At 37.9% G+C, this 18459-nt stretch overlaps 1 protein-coding gene across 1 annotated transcript; it reads right to left on the bottom strand.

The window, feature by feature from the left end:
* Positions 1-1648: 1648 nt before the first annotated feature.
* Positions 1649-15889, bottom strand: LOC126187457 (60S ribosomal protein L7-like). The gene is made up of 7 exons (XM_049928548.1): positions 15735-15889; positions 14658-14832; positions 12105-12280; positions 11913-12003; positions 10407-10563; positions 7893-7990; positions 1649-1795 (listed from the first exon to the last, which is right to left on the bottom strand). The coding sequence occupies exons 1-7, from the start codon at positions 15743-15745 to the stop codon at positions 1685-1687; spliced, it is 819 nt and encodes a 272-aa protein (XP_049784505.1). The 5' UTR covers positions 15746-15889; the 3' UTR covers positions 1649-1684.
* Between the last annotated feature and the right edge of the window lie 2570 nt (positions 15890-18459).

The following is an 18459-nucleotide window of genomic DNA, read 5'->3' as shown; positions in this document are numbered from 1 at the left end:
AAACACTTTTCAAATGATACTCTTATTGTTCCCACGGTACTTTCGTCTCCTCTTATTCCTCCTCTTTCTGTCGCTATGTTTTGTGCTACTCATCTTCTAATGTGAGGAGGTTTGGAGCTACAAATTTTTCCTTTGTTCGTAATTGACTTGTCACTAACCTTGCAAGCTGAATCGTCATCTGTTTGAGGTGCCCCGAGTCCATCTTCGGCTTCTGCAGGTATTCTATCCTCGCACACAACATTCCTCCTCAGGTTCACTCACTACATCATTAGTTTCATCAGAATCTGTAGATGCTTCCAAAAGCTGTGATATTTCTGTCAGTCAATACACTTTCAATCATAGTTGTATAAAATACTGGACTAAGTACCACTGAACAGGAAACAAAGAACCACAGGGAAATGAATCATTGTTGAGGCCATTGTTGCTGTCAATCAACCCAGAGAAATATGTCCGTATGTTCTAAGGTCACGTAATGCTATTATCTGCGGAGTTAGAAGACCATTGTGGGAAGTCACATCTACTACCAAGGGAGGTAGATTTTAACTACCACTTAAATTTTCCCATTAAATTTAAACGAAAAATGTAAAACAATAATAGAATCTGGAAGAAAACTTCACTAAATACAAATATTTTTTACAAAATTTCAAAAAATCTGAGTAGATTTCAATATTTTCAAAAAATGGGCATAGAGGTCACGGATCATAGTAATTGACGGAATGTCATCGAGTAAAACAGAAGTGTTTTCTGGCGTTTCCCAAGGTAGTGTTTAGGTCCTTTGCTGTTCCTTATCTATATAAACAATTTGGGAGACAATCTGAGCAGCCATCTTAAGTTGTTTGCAGATGACGCTGTTGTTTATCGGCTAGTAAAGTCATCAGATGATCAAATTAGAAAACTATTTAGAAAAGATATCAGTAATGGCGCAAAAAATTGGCAACTGACCCTAAACAACAAAAGGTGTGAGGTCATCCACTTTAGTGATAAAAGGAATCCATTAAACTTCAGTTACACGATAAACCAGTCAAATCTAAAGGCTGTAAATTCAACTAAGTACCTAGGAATTACAATTATGAACAACTTAAATCGGAAAGAACACACACAAAATGTTGCGGGGAAGGCTACCCAAAGACTGTTTCAATGGCAGAACATTTAGAAAATGTAACAGATATACTAAAGAGACTGCTTACACTACCCTTGGCCATCCTCTTTCAGAATACTTCTAAGCGGGTGGTAAACTTACCAGATAACAGTACTGTGAAGTAGTTCAGAGATGGGCAGCATGTTTTATATTATCCCAGAATATGGGAGGAGTGTCACGAACGACACAGGATTTGGGGTGGACATCAATACAACAAAGGTATTTTTCGTTGCAGTGGAATATTCTCATGAAATTTCAATCAGTAACTTTCTCCTCCGAATGAGAAAATATTTTGTTGATGCCAACATACATAGTGAGGAACGATCACCATAATAAAATAAAAGATCAGAGGTCACACGGAAAGATATAGGTGTTAGTTTTTTCCCCGTGCTATACGAGTTTGGTATAGGAAAATTTTGAAGGTGGTTTGATGAATCATCTGCCAGGAACTTAAATGAGATTTGCAGAGTATCCATGTAGATGTAGGTATGAAAAGTAAGTACTGCAAACTTCACGTTTAATTACATATTTATTAAAGTCTTTCAATTACACCATTCTGCGAAGCAGTTCATTTATTTTGTCCTCCCTATTTCCAAAGTCACCACCTTCAACATAATGGTTTGTCTTCTTGCGCCAACCACCAGTTGGTGTATTGAGCTGAAACAAAAAGTAAAACTTCAGAATCTCTTTCCAATTACAGCATTTATCCTCAGTAACAATAGCTATTGCAACTATAAATGTGGATACCATGACCAACACTTTATAGCTATCTATAGGTTGATACAAACAATAAACTGTAATAAATTAATTTGTCAAATGAATCTACAGATTTATTTGTATGCAGGGCCTGCATTCACATGGCAGCCTACTTCTACCAAAATGGAAAGAATAGATTGCTGCTGATCACACAGACAAGGCTCCAAGTCTTATAAAAAGCACAGAGAAAAAGACTTACAATATTAAGCATTTGGACAAAATGTTCCAAAATAGAACACACACACACACACACACACACACACACACACACACACACACACAGTCTCCGTAGCCCAACTGCCCACAGGGTTTTTCATTGTGCTTGTCTGAGAAAATACTTCATGTGGTGAGTACCACTTTATTCTTACGTCCATCCACGACTTAGTTCTACACACATGGTTTCAGACTTCACTTGCAATGTTTTTGTTCTGTGGCCAGGGCATGAAACCTGTCTCAAAATGAATAAAGAAAAACAACCCCCGAGCACTTCATTCTTGGTCTTCAACTTTTATTGTTCCTCTTGTGTCTTAAGTATTTTATATTACCAACCCTCCCCTACAGCTCATTTCTGTTTATCAGAATTTCTAATATCTCGTGCCAGTTTGAATTAAAACTTTTCTTGTTATTAACTTAGATCCTAGATACATTAAAATGACCTCACAGTAGTTCTTACACCTATCTGACCTTGGTATCGTAGGGATTGTGTGGATATTTTTCCACAAGTCTGATGGTATTTCTACTGAAAGTGATGGTAATTCTAATGTCCCCAATTCAACATACCAACTTTAATAATCATATGGTTGCCACTTCCCCAATGTTTTAGAAATTAGATGTGTTTAACCCTTCTGCCTTATCCAATTGCAAATTTTCCAAAACTGTATCTCTGACACTGCATCCTGTGTGTCTTCCATATTGACTCCTAGTTGTACCACACCACGAGACAGATTCCCCCACTCAGAGGGGTTCACAATATACTCTTCTCACCTATCTGCTTTCTCCTCTGTATTTAACAGTAGAATTCTCACTGCATTCCATAAAATCAGTCTAACAAACTATTTCTTTTCCAATGCTTCAGATTTTTCCTGCATCTCTGTCGCCTTTGCTTCCTTGCACTTCTTGTTTATTTCTTAACATTCTTTTACTTTCTTTCATCAATAATGTATTTCTTCTGTTACCCCATGTCTCTTCACATTCACTTATGTAGCTGTCCGATTTCTGTGATTAAGCAAGCAGTAAAGGAAACAAAAGAAAAATTCGAGTAGGTATTAAAATCCATGGAGAAGAAATAAAAACTTTGAGGTTCGTAATTCTGTCAGAGACAGCAAAGGACTTGGAAGAGTAGTTGAACGGAATGGACAGTGTCTTGAAAGGAGGATATACGATGAACATCAACAAAGGCAAAACGAGGATAATGGAATGTAGTCGAATTAAGTCGGGTGATGCTGAGGGAATTAGATTAGGAAATGAGACACTAAGTAGTAAAGGAATTTTGCTATTTGGAAAGCAAAATAACTGATGATAGTTGAAGTAGAGAGGATATAAAATGTAGACTGGCAATGGCCAGGAAAGCATTTCTGAAGAAGAGAAATTTGTTAACATCAAGTATAGATTTAAGTGTCAGGAAGTCGTTTCTGAAAGTATTTGTATGGAGTGTAGCCATGTATGGAAGTGAAACATGGATGATAAATAGTTTGTGCAAGAACAGAATAGAAGCTTTCGAAATGTGGTGCTACAGAAGAATGCTGAAGATCAAATGGCTAGATCACATAACTAATGAGGTACTGAATAGAATTGGGGAGAAGAGGAGTTTGTGGCACAACTTGACAAGAAGAAGGGACCGGTTGGTAGGACATGTTCTGAGGCATCAAGGGATCACAAATTTAGCATTGGAGGGCAGCATGGAGGGTAAAAATCGTAGAGGGAGACCAACAAGAGATGAATACACCAAGCAGATTCAGAAGGATGTAGGTTACAGTAAGTATTGGGAGATGAAGAAGCTTGCACAGGATAGAGTAGCATGGAGAGCTGCATCAAACCAGTCTCAGGACTGAAGACAACAACAACAACACCTCATTCCACAGAGACCATGATTTAATATAGCTAAAATCTTTCTCCAGGCCATTTCCACATATACAACATACTTGTGATTTCTGGGCAGTATTTATTACTAGCTGAAATTTACTGCATAACTCAATTATTCATTCTTCTCTCTCATTCCTACTATGAACCACATATTCCCCTGTAACTCTTGTATTCCTTCCTCTATTACAATTCAATCACTCATGAATCTAATAATCACCTCCCATTACATACTGATTCACTTTGAGCTTCAACATCTGAATCAAATAATAAAATACATTGTAGGAAGTGCAATTTGCATGCAGGCAGACTAGTGGAACTGAACTTTGCCACTGTCCTAAATATTAAGAATTTTCTGTCTTGCATTTACAACAGATGGGCATAGGTGACGTCTTTACAAAATTTTTCATGTTGAATGGTACAAAGGATTACACTCAATATGAAACAGTGTAATGGCAATTGCCCCAATTTCTTTCCACGATTGTAGCATGGCAACCTACATCCTTTCATAGGAGTTATTCGCAAGTGGTTCTAGCTTATATACTGACACTCTTAGTAACATGTCAATCACAGCCTCTCCTTGTTAATATCTGTAGACTGTCCAAAACTACTGGAAAGTGGGTCTCCTACAGGCAGTCAAGTTTTCAAGTGAAAAATTTCAACAATTTGCTTTACTTATCTTCAAACTGTGTACTCTTCAGTACAGGATGCAACATCGAGTTCACTGTATATTTTAACTCTATACTGCCCATTGCAAAAAATCTCCACTGGAAACCTAGTACAGTGCAACTTGCCTGTACTGTAATATATGGCAATCACAGACAGCTGAACATAGATATATTTTGCATAGAAACAGATCTCCAGAATCTAAGCATAAACCTGCACCAAGTTCATAAGGAAAGTGGAAACTGGTCTAAATTGTTTCTCTCTGCATTGATTTTAGTGGTAAGTTTCTTTATAGATTTTTGTCCTGAGAAGGGATTTAAGACCCTTCTAGCAAACAATCTGTTCCAATTTCAGTAACTACTCTATTAAATTCCAAGGACTGGCAAGACGGAACTGTTGAATAATAAATTAAATTAATAAAAAATGCAGTTTGTAATTTTTACAAATTTATTTAAGGAATAATAAAATTTAGAAACTTAATGATATGTAGCAATTAATGACAAATTTCAATTCAAAAAATGGTAAATATTGATACAATTATCAGCATTTCTCATTTTATTTTCAAGTATGTACATGGAGACCACAATCTGGAAGCTGTACATTAAGCTATAATGTCAAATTGTAGCACTAGACACATGCAGCATGTCACACATACATGTCACTTGTATACAAAGTGCACTATTATTTTCAACAAGCTGGAAGGCAACAATTCATGTCAGAGTTGTTGCCATGGACTTGTTGACCAATACCTACAATCCATGCATCATGCTAACCCATGCACACAGATTTTGAGCCTCCTTTTGGAAAACTATAAACTACTAAAGTTAATATTTTGCAGTTATTGTCCTCTACACTAAACATAAATTAAAATTATTGTTAGTAGTACAAAGACCAGTTTGATGCAGCTCTTCACATTAGTTGCCCAGTCCAAATCTTTCTCTCTGTGTAACTACTGCTAACTACAGGTTGAAGTGGTTGCTTCCTTTATTCAAGTTGGTCTCACTCTCCAATTTTTATGAACCCCCCCCCCCCCCCCAACACACATTTACCTTCACTACAAAACTGACTCCACAATGCCACAAGATGTGTCAACAGACCTTTTAGTCAGGCTGTGGCATACATTTCTTTCTTCCACAATTCGATTCAGTACCTTCTTGAGTTATTCAATTTAACAATCCAATCTTCAGTATATTTCAAAAACTTCTATTCACTTGTTACCTGAACTTTTAATCTTTCACATTTAAGCTCTGTACAAGCCAACCTCCAGATAAATACCTTCAGGAAAGACATGAAAACACTTTATATCTGATGTTAACAAATTACCATTTTTTCCCAGAAATGCCTTTCTTGCTACTGACTACACTTTATATAGTCGAAGTTATTTTGCTCTACACAAAGCACAGCTCCTTTACATTTAACGTCTTATTTCCCAATCTAATTCCATTAACATTTCCTGCCTTTATACAACTACATTTTGCTACTCTTGTTTTACATTTCATGTTCATCTTATACTCTGTTTCCAAGACACTACTCACTCCATTCATATTATGTAAATTGAAGGCAAAGGGCTAGAAAAGAAAGAAGGAACTATTGATGTCAGCTGCAACGAGACTTCATGCAAAACTCAGCAGCAACGAGTGAAAATGTGTGCTGGACCTGAATTCAAAGCTGGGATTTCCTGCTTCCTAGGCAGCTGCATTAACCACTGCACCATCCAGGCACAGCATCACACAGACCATCTCGATACACCCATAGGGTGACCCTACCTAGCACAACCTATCTGCAGTCACCATCCATGTCGTCCTTGCTCACTACTTTGAGATTACCACAGGTCGAATGTGATAGTGCATACACACTGGAGGTATGTGGATTATTACTCACTGAGGTGAATCAATTATGTGAATGCATGTGTTCTTTTGAACATGTCTGAGAAAACAGACACCACACATTCATATGACATTCCATCCAACTGCTCTTCCAAGCCCTTTGCCATCCGACGATTACAATGTCTTCAGTAAATTTCAAAGTTGTTTCTTCTTCCTGAATTTTAATTCCCTTTTTAAATTTTTCCTTGGTATCCTTCACAGCTTGCTTAATGTACAGATGGGAGTAACATCAAGGTCAACTCCAACTATCTATCTCATCCTGAAACTACACTACTGCTTCCTTTTCACATCATTTGACTATTCACTGCAGACTTATCTGTACAAGTTGCAAATATCCTTTTGCTCCTGTGTTATCCCTGCTACCTTCAGAATTCCAAGTAGAACTCCAGTCATCACTGTCAAAAGCAATCTCTTAAGTCCACAAATGCTTTAAACATTTCAAAGTCAAGTCATTGGGTCATTAACTGGAAAACATGTCAATACAAAAAAATACCACCTTACAAGAGGTGACAGATGCATCTAATGTGCAACACCACACAGTACTGTTTATCCACAGTGTTGCAACAGGGCACTTTACCAACCAAATGGCTGGCAGTGTGGTAGGGAAAGCTGACCTGCCATTGGTGTCACCTATGCAATGGTGTCATAGCCCCTCCTGTGAGCCAAACATCAGAAGTCACAACTAATTTTAATCACACTATAATATTGCCCCTCCCACTCTTGCATCTTCAAGCATGGCTCACAGAAAAATAATGTTGAAGTTCACTATGTTTTCAAACTTCAACTATTTATTTCGTAGTTCTAGGTCATTTTGCTTTACTCTTTCAAAATTATACAGGCACACTGACAAAGTTACACACAGCCATTCACATCCAATCTATTGTAGGTGTTCCTGAAAACTTATCCACACAATGAAGATATTTTTTAGTGTGGATACAGTTTCCATATGTATTGCACAAGTGTGTGCATGGGTAATTAAAGACAAATCTAATAGCACTATTACAAAAAATAATATGCAGATGTGAACACTAATTTTTTGTTCTTGAAATAGGTGTAAATGTGGCCTAAATTTGTTAACTTGCTGCTCCATACATCCAGAAAACAAACAAGAGAGGATTATGTTTGAAGTTCAGCCTCCTGAAGATATAACCACAGTGGTCATTCCACAAAACCTAGATTTATTATTGCTCACAATTTTTCCTTAAGCTGAGTTATACATGCCCTGAAATCCCAAGTGCTGTCTATGAACAAAGGACAGACTATCCCAACAGTTAACTTAGAACAGAAAACTATCCATGCTACTATACACATGTATTCACAAGAAGTACATACACAGCACAATAAAAAATGAAAAGCTTGTTACTCACCTTAAATGGCCAGAGGAAGTTTGAGGCATACTTAAATTTGGGTCCAACAGTGAAGATTTCATGGATCAAGTCTTCAACACAGATTATGCCCATTTTGCCTAAACAATAATTAAAACAAAATCTTTAAACAATATCCAAATACTTAGTAACAACTGAACCATTAAGTAACCTCAGTAATTAAACAGTTATTAAACATGCTTGAAAAAGATTAATAATAACATCTATGAAACCATGACCATTTTTTAAACATATTGCTTAGACCAAAATGTGAAGCAAAGTACTATTACCGAATGATAGAAAAACACATTAACATGTCATATATAATTCTGTTACAATAATTGAAGCATGTGACAAGAAATATTATGGATATTCACCGGCACTAGCCACACAATGTCAGTATGTACAGAGAATATGGGATTAAGAAACACAAATGTCAATAATATACTATCTGCGAGATGATGAAATGCCAAATGTTAAGGAAGAAAGGCATTTGAAATTTTTTTTTAAATACTTATGTTCAGAAACAATTTATACTTTTTCTCAGTGCTAAATTTTCAGTTTAAGTCATATTTAGATCTGTATTATACTTTGCAAGCCACATTAACAATGTATGGCAGAGAGTACTTCCACCTGCCTTGGTCCATTTATGAATGGTATGTGGAAAGAAGTACTGACTGTAAAACTACATACAGGCCTTAACTTCTTGTTTGATTGTGGTCATTTCTTGAGAAGTAAAACATTGCCCCATTCATAAAGAATGTTCAGCAGTGAACTACTTATGCACAACATCTCTTGTAGCATCTGCCATTTGAGTTTGTTCAGCCATCACTGAACAAAGCCATAGAAAAAAAATGTGCCACTAACCTGTTGTTGGGTTAGTACTTCAACCTCAAAAATATGACTACAGTGCAAAAGACACAGAACACCTAACAAAATTCTGACAAATATTTGTGTTTGACAATGAAAAAAAAAAAATTCTCAAAACACATATGCTAAGCATGAAAAGAATGTGTAACTGGTACAGTGTTCCATTATTTAATAAATGGATGGCAGTTACAGGCTTTCCAAAAACATCTATTATGATGTACAAAAGTCACTACTTCCCATACAGTTACCAGTTCTGGATCAGCAGCTAAACATACTACAATGAAACCTGACTGGCTAACTCCAACACTAAATAGCTCTGAAACTGCGCAACATATCTAATTTTTTTTTTCGTAACATTTGTGTCTCAGTACAACCCATCCTGCAACATTGCTACAAGCATTTCAGACATTTTCTGACTACCCTGTATAATTAAAATACAATCCATTACTCCCTTGGGGTACTACCAAAATTAAATTTACAACTGTGGATTTTGTCCTGTTAGATCAATGTATTGAGTTTCATCTGCTAGAAAACCCTCAATCAAGTCATAATTCTTGTCAAATATCCAGTAAACTTTTATTCTGTTTGAATTTACATATCTAAGAAAGTAATTTTTATAATGATACATGTTAAAAACTGACTGGACAATAACAGTATACAGGGACTATATTACAACTTACAGAATCACTAACTTTCTAAAGTACTAGAAAACTTTGTATGTGGTGGTATCTCAGTGAAATCAATATCATAGGAGAGTGATAACACGAAGATACATAGAAATACAGAAATAAAATCTGTTCTACCAAATAGTAGCAAGAACAAAGATGCAATCTGGAGCCACAGGTTCCTTAGTCCAGCTGACTGAATTGATTTCCTTTTTATCCTGCAGACATCTTCAACCCAAAGTCTCCCTAACTTCCCTATAATTTCCTACAATATTATTTTTGTACAAGTTAAGCTACCAATAGTTCCAAGACCTTGTTTATGTGCTATTTTAAACAGTCACTAGTTCCAAACATTTTTATGAAATGTTGCACTAGCAGAGACTGGTCACACCATCAGACTGAAGACAATACAGAATTGTACACGAATTTATCACAGGAACCATCACGGAAGTCCTTTAGGGAATTCAATAACAAAATCAGGATTGCTGGTCAAGGAAATCAATCCACCTGCTACAAATCTAATCACTGTCCTATTTTGATCATGTTTCATTTAAAAGAAAAATGTTTAAACAATGAAAAAATCTATCAAAAACAGGGTAGAATAAGCAAAGAAAATTAGCCATGCCCTTTAAAAATGAATCACGCCAGCAAGTCAACTGATTTATGAACCTAAATCAGACATCTGAATTTTGTTATTTTAAGCAGAAGTTAGGTGCTACTGCATCACCTCGTTAAGTGCACATATACAGAAGGAACAATATGCTGGGGGAGAAAAAATACATTGAATTTCATATAAAAGTATGTCAAGTACATTTAGAACTACTAAATATAGATGCATTAGAAAGATTGTTTTTGTGTCATCTGATTAGCTGCAAAGAACTCACTGCACTGTAGACAAACCAACACAGCTGACAACACATACTATTAGCACAATTTGTCTATTACTGATTCATACATGCCTACTTTAGAATTAAGTACTCACCCAATTTCTTCTCAATAATCTCATTAGAAGTAATTGGTATTCTCTGCCCATTTATCTTAGCAAATCCTCTCTTGTATATCAATTCACGCACACTCTTCAGGTTTGGTATTCCCCAAGTCACATATGGTTCACAAATACGAAGCATATTTATTGTTGCCTGTGAAAGATACAGCCAATGAGTACTCCAAAGGAAAAACTTTTAGAACCTTTTAAAAAAAAGAAGCTAAAGTTATGAATAAACAAATCTATGGCTGACTTATCAGATGACTGCGTAGTAAGCCATTTTCCCATTTTAGACTTTCTGAACTTGACAATAACACACCAAAGAATGTTTCAAACATTCCATGCCATTAACGAAAAAGCTATCTCCAAACACCATCTTACAAAATCCAACTTCTGGTGGAAAATTTATTTTTAAGGCTTTGTTTGGTTGTTTAAATAATTATATGACCACCATGGAAGCAAGTAACTCGAGACATTTTATTTACTTTCGAGGCTGAACAAAAGGGGACCACATGAATTAAAACACTAAAATACTTCTTAAAAATATGGCAAGTCATTTGACACATTAATGCTTTCACATGGTAAATGCAATTTATCAGTTCATTAACTCAAAAGTAATATAGGTCTGTTTTTCAGATAATGTGTGTCACTGTTAAAAAAAAAAAATTCACTGACAAAAGTTTAATTTTAACTTTCAAAAACCTCTACCAGAGGATAATTCAGATTTAAACAAAATAGTATGCTGGAACGACTGAACTTCATACTAGATAAAAGATAAATATCCAAATGGTAAAAGTTACCAAACTGCAAGCACTCTTATTTGGGCACTTTCCAGGAGCCATTTCTTCAGAAATTTCCATTTCTAATTAAACTGTATGTACACCTCTTACAGTTACGGACATTCTAGTATTTGCAAGAGATGGCTATCAAAATCTAACTTTTCAATGTTTAACTGAAATTAAACATCTCCTAGTTTTTCATGTTGGCAATTCATAGTTCAATGTCACATTCTAACACAACCATCATTATATACACTAATTTCTTAGCAAATTTGACTGAGGGTACTTTTTTAAGTTTCTAACTAATCTGCTATCAGCAAGTGCTCTCTGGAATATAAACATTAATATCAGTGGATAGGTGTAAGTTCCAAATTTCTTGTGAAGTTAATGGTTACCACGATCAAGGGTGTTGGAAAACACCATTGAAAAAAGGAAAGATGTTTTAGTCCCAGCAAGGTTTAAGTTTCTCTATTTGTAAATCTTCCATTTGTCACAAGAACAGGTACATGACAGCAAACAATGGTATCTGTTTTGAGATCATGCAGCAAGACATTACTTAAAGAATCCATCAAAGATAATTAGGCCACCTAAACAACATGCAGAAAAGAGAAACTCTGCTGGAATCTCTAAGTACCCTCACCAACCAAGTAGTGAACCAAAAACATCTTTTAAGGCACTTTTAACTGTCTAAAACACTGATATGCTTCTTATAAAATAAACTTACCTTGTTCAGTTTCAGGAAGATGCCATTGTTGATCTGCTTCAGCCTGAACAGCTGCAGAACTTTTCGCACCTTGGGAGCTACCTGGTTAACACTGTTAAGAATGAACTTTTAAATGTAAATGTATTTACTGGTGTATGAAAACACAATGCAAACAGACCACATCACAAAGCAGTAATACAAATTTGTTGTTACCCTCTAATACGGATGACAAATGCCAAACGTGCTTCCCCAGGGACATAATAGTTCCCACGGTTTCTTGCTTGCCGAGCCAAACGAACTTCATCTCGCTCCTTCCTGTGGTACTCCCGAACATATTTCTCAGCTCTTTTGAAAATCTCTTTCCTCTTCTTGTACTTAAGTGCCTTTTGCTGAAAAAAAAAATAAAAAAATGACACCAGCTCAAAATTATGCACAATGAAACACTCTGGTCATAACATTAGCTTTAAAATTACATCACATGCTAAACTACCGACAGTCAAAGTAAAAATCAATAAGTATCTGGCAGAAGTGATAGTGCCTTTGAAAGGTATGAACTAGCATCAACACTATACCTTTTGATACCTTGTCTCACTACAAATGGACATTCAAAAGCAATTAAACCAGGACATTACTCAGCAAAGTGAGCTTTGTACTCTATAAAACTATTTTGCGAATGACAGATTGCATGGGGGGGGGGGGTGTCAGTGTTGCTGGAATCCAGCCTGTCACATTTTAAAAGGCACTGCATGTACTTCCAGAACAGGCAACACAGCAAGGCTCTTGAGAAAGCCCTACAATTAGATGACAGCTGGGATCTACTGCTATACTTGCTGAAATGTCAATCAGAGTAATTTTGATCCCAGTATAGATTTACACTTAAGCCATCACAGGTAATTTAGCCATATAATGAACAACCACATTCTAATTCCAAGCACAACACATTAATTACCTCACAGTTCAAGCATAACTGTCTGCATAAATCTTTATTTTCGCATTCCTTCCTACATATTAGTTTGCTATTTACTAGGTTCCGAGTCTCTTGCACCACCTTTATCATATGGGTGTGTTGACAATTTCTATATCTGTGTTTTGAAGTGAAAAATATTTGCTATCAATTGGTAGAACCAAGTCCTGCCCATATTTATTGTTAATAGTTTTGCAAGAACCCCCTTCAATTTTACAGTTACCCATCTACTACCTCTGACCAGTTATTGGGAGCCATTATACTCCTAACCTCATTTTGTGGCAGTCCTTTCCATGGGTTTAGACATTAACACATACCTGCAGATCACTATCTTCCAAGTAAAGCTTAAGTCTTCTATTTTCCTCACTCTGAATTTTTAAGTCCTCTTGTTTGTAGCTCAGCAATAATTAACAATAATTTCTATCATCAGATATTGTGTTAGGTTTTACAATGTTATCTATCATTTTGAAGTTGTCAGCACACCTCTGACATATCCATTCGGCACTTTCCTTGAGTATGTCATTTTCAATGTTTGCACATGCAAAATAATTCCAACAATCCCACAGACCACAATATACCGTTTCTCATGTTTCTATTACATTTAATACATTCAATATCTCTAATGAACCAGCATAGAAAGTACTTTCAGAAAAGTCAGTCAGGTGGAAAGGCTTATTGTTAAGAAGTAAAGTTGTGTGAGCCTCCAGAGAACAAGGCAATGTTTGAGCAAATGCTGACAAACAAAATTCAGTGACTAGACATTCGGTACTTCACAAGAAACGCCATGTATCAAACGCGTGCCCTTACTGCAAGCAAAATATATGAAACAACCGACTGCCGAGATGGGGAGTTGGAATATTGTTTTCTGCATTGACAAGGGAATAGGGTATAACATTGTCAACAGACATGATTTTACTTAAATTGTGGGGGAAGGTAGGTGGATCACTGTTTATTAACATATCAAATGTGTTACTAATATTACCACTGAGTCACTTGCCTTCTACCATGATTTGATGAAAAAACATTGCTCCACTTACTAAGCCTGCCTATTTAAACAACAATGACAAATGGAGCAGAATCAGGTATATTCTCACTGATGATTTACTAATATGAATAAATGAATTCTTAAACAGCAATTTCTGTAATATTAACAATACTAGTACATACAATTTTCACCAAACCATCACATCACAAAAAACTAGTTCCAGCTTACAAAAATGTGAAAAACTAAACCGACCACAAGACAGGTCTTTAAAAAGAACCACAATAAATGAGCCACGAATGATCGTGGAGTGGGAACTAATTAATTATGGGCACATTATATTAGACTTATTACAAAGAATTAAGCACCACTACTAAGCAGCCAGTCTTATTTAGACCAAACATTCACGCGAATTACTCTGGGAATGAATGTTGGCGGAGAGACAGGACACAAGGACTAAAGTGCCATTTTTATGAGTACTTAGACTTGTTCTACCGTGAGTATTAAATTCTATTATCAAGACAAAAAAAATCCCACAGAATTGACAGCTAACCACACTATTTTTTACATGTGCATTATTTTCGATAGTTGATATGTCTGAATAAAATAGCTGTACTTCAGATTCCAAGGGGGAAAGTGTGAGAAAGTGGCCCGTATTGCACCTAACATTTTGGGAACAAGAAACTTCAAATTGCCGCTTTCATAAAAAGAGACATGCAATACACATTCTGTGCCACAAAACCATTCAAATAGCTACATGAAGTAATCACTGGATATTCAACATAAATCAGTGATTAAAATATAAACATCAATTTTGTACCTTAAGAGTTGCCTTTAGCTGAGCAACTTTGGATGCATCACGGCGTTTACGCCTTTTGAGCACAGATTCAGGCACTGCAGGTAACTTCTTGGACGCTGCATCGCTCTTTTTCTCTGGTGTTTTTACTTTTTCTGCCTTTTCAGGGGTTTTTGCTGCTGGCTTCTCAGTTTTCTGACTGAAAAAGAGTAACATGTATAAGAAAAAGAGTATATCAAACTTCTCCATAATACACCTGGTTTAATCTAAACGTGGTTTTAAATAAATATTCCGAGACCACCACAAAGTAATTACATGTAACGACTTGTTACTTCACTGTGAGCATAGCAGATTTTTTCTAATACTAACAAATATGACCCGTATCTTCGTAATATACTAGGTACAACTTAAAGAGGCACAATGACTGTTGTGAATTGGTGAATTAGGGCTACTGTCCTGGCATCGGTATTTGCTGGGAGAAAAACACTTCCCGGGAATAGGGGAACAAATCAATGTCATGTGTAAAAATGTTCTGAACATAACTGTCTTTGATTGTTCCATCTCAAAACTATACCTTCAACACACGTATAATAAACAGACGTTTTCTGGAGTCAACACACTACGAGTTTGAGTTCAATGTGAATGTGTAATAGTTAACACTTTAGTAATTAATTTCAAATAACCACTTACAAAAAAGCAGCAGTGCACTCACCGTGATTTAACAATGCTATCTTACGACAATTCTTCCGGACGAAACAATATTAATGTAGCCTCTCAAAACACGAGTACCATAACTAGACACCAAGGCGAATTTTGTTAAACTTTACACACTAGAATCTTAAAAAATTAAACAATTAAAGCAGCTGTAATAATGGTGGTATCACGATTAACAGAGTTTGTACCAGACAACTTCTCACTCAACACCAACAAAATACAATGGAACCCGCACATGATGCACAAGTGCTAAAACATATTATGTGCGTTACTTGCAACTACAACGACTTCAAATTTGCAGTCTAAATTAAATAGTTCATGCCCGTTTATGATACACCATATTAAAGTAGGATGTAAACAGATATATATCAAGTTAACCATACTTACGTGTCAGCCATGATTGTAGAAGAAAGGAACAGGAAACTAACCACACACCACGCTTCCAAAGATAAAAGTTATCGCCTAATGCCAACTCCGCGATGTTATACACGTTCGCCAGTATCGCCAACAAATGAATTGTGTTGGCGTATTCTCGGCTCCCGTGGCTGTGACATAACTCCAAAACGAAGAAGAAAGCGAGAGAGATCAGAAATTACGTGCAAGGTCACCCACTGATTTGTTTCTGATAGGACACGCCACCACATCGACAGAAATGACTAGCAGATACCTTTTAAAATTTCGCTCTGACATGTCGAAACATTCTACTTGGAAATAGAGCTGTGAGCACTCAAACTTCGCTACTCACGTAACTTTAATGTATCTACTGAAACAAGAAGTCATTTACTGAACTTCCCAGCAACAAAGAACTTTCAAGCTCCCTACAAAGTAGGATCTGTATATGTACCACAGTCTAACATAACAGTCGCGACACTTCGCCTCGATTTTGTTGCCTACAGCGCCAGCAGTGCCCCAAGCGGTTGGTAGGTTACACTGTGAGTTCGACGCGATCGTGAAAGAGAATAGTGGTTGTTTATTTTGATTTATACAATGGCTTTTACTGGCGGGAGCGTTTGTAGCGCAATAAATTGCACCAACAACAGGAAGAAGACACCACAGCTGTCTTTTTTTAGGTTTCCTAAGGATCCTGAGAGGTATATACCATATTGTTACTAAACTGTATCATCAGGATTCACTTGCAAACTATATGTGTATAAATGATGAATGTTTCGTTTTAGGAGCGGAAAATGGCTTGTTAATAGCAGGCGAGAAGATCTCATGAAGAAAGACCCAGTGTACCTGTATAATAATATTAGGTTTTGTTCGCTACATTTCGAACAAAACCAGTTCATGAACGCAGACAACAAAAAACTCGTGTGGAATGCAGTACCTACACTGTTTGACATTCCAAATAAGCCACCTCAGCTGACGATGAAACTGCCACAATGATTCGACAGTCAATCTAAAGCAGTAAAACCGTCCTATGACACAGAAGCAGCCGGTTCAACTCTCCATGTATCAGTGCCAGATTCGTGTGAATCGTCAACACAGACCTGCTTTGACGATGAAGTGGTTAGATTAAGTGCAGCTGTTCGTGTCTTACAAAAGAGTGTGAAGTGTCAGAAAGTGCAAATCGCTAGACTTCGAGCGAAACTATTACGGGACAAGGAAAATGCCTACAGACAGCGACAGAAACTGTATCAGAAGGAGCAAGTGAACAAGGACAAACGAATGTTAAAAACTATAGGATCCCGATATTTAAAAAAAGATTCCCTTGACTTGTTGTTAAGCCAGATTAGCATGCTATTGAAAGAGAAACGTGCTGCAAGATGGAAAGACGAAAATAAGCTGTTGGCTCTAAATTTATTATATTACAGCACTCAGGCATACAGGTTTTTGTCAGAATGTTTTATGCTTCCATCAGTGCGTACATTACAAAGGTATGTGGAAGGCATACAAATACACTCCTGGAAATGGAAAAAAGAACACATTGACACCGGTGTGTCAGACCCACCATACTTGCTCCGGACACTGCGAGAGGGCTGTACAAGCAATGATCACATGCACGGCACAGCGGACACACCAGGAACCGCGGTGTTGGCCGTCGAATGGCGCTAGCTGCGCAGCATTTGTGCACCGCCGCCGTCAGTGTCAGCCAGTTTGCCGTGGCATACGGAGCTCCATCGCAGTCTTTAACACTGGTAGCATGCCGCGACAGCGTGGACGTGAACCGTATGTGCAGTTGACGGACTTTGAGCGAGGGCGTATAGTGGGCATGCGGGAGGCCGGGTGGACGTACCGCCAAATCGCTCAACACGTGGGGCGTGAGGTCTCCACAGTACATCGATGTTGTCGCCAGTGGTCGGCGGAAGGTGCACGTGCCCGTCGACCTGGGACCGGACCGCAGCGACGCACGGATGCACGCCAAGACCGTAGGATCCTACGCAGTGCCGTAGGGGACCGCACCGCCACTTCCCAGCAAATTAGGGACACTGTTGCTCCTGGGGTATCGGCGAGGACCATTCGCAACCGTCTTCATGAAGCTGGGCTACGGTCCCGCACACCGTTAGGCCGTCTTCCGCTCACGCCCCAACATCGTGCAGCCCGCCTCCAGTGGTGTCGCGACAGGCGTGAATGGAGGGACGAATGGAGACGTGTCGTCTTCAGCGATGAGAGTCGCTTCTGCCTTGGTGCCAATGATGGTCGTATGCGTGTTTGGCGCCGTGCAGGTGAGCGCCACAATCAGGACTGCATACGACCGAGGCACACAGGGCCAACACCCGGCATCATGGTGTGGGGAGCGATCTCCTACACTGGCCGTACACCACTGGTGATCGTCGAGGGGACACTGAATAGTGCACGGTACATCCAAACCGTCATCGAACCCATCGTTCTACCATTCCTAGACCGGCAAGGGAACTTGCTGTTCCAACAGGACAATGCACGTCCACATGTATCCCGTGCCACCCAACGTGCTCTAGAAGGTGTAAGTCAACTACCCTGGCCAGCAAGATCTCCGGATCTGTCCCCCATTGAGCATGTTTGGGACTGGATGAAGCGTCGTCTCACGCGGTCTGCACGTCCAGCACGAACGCTGGTCCAACTGAGGCGCCAGGTGGAAATGGCATGGCAAGCCGTTCCACAGGACTACATCCAGCATCTCTACGATCGTCTC

This window comes from Schistocerca cancellata, chromosome 5, assembly GCF_023864275.1.
Source record: "Schistocerca cancellata isolate TAMUIC-IGC-003103 chromosome 5, iqSchCanc2.1, whole genome shotgun sequence".
NCBI classification, from domain to species: Eukaryota; Metazoa; Arthropoda; class Insecta; order Orthoptera; family Acrididae; genus Schistocerca; species Schistocerca cancellata.
This window is presented reverse-complemented; position numbering and strand designations above follow the sequence as displayed.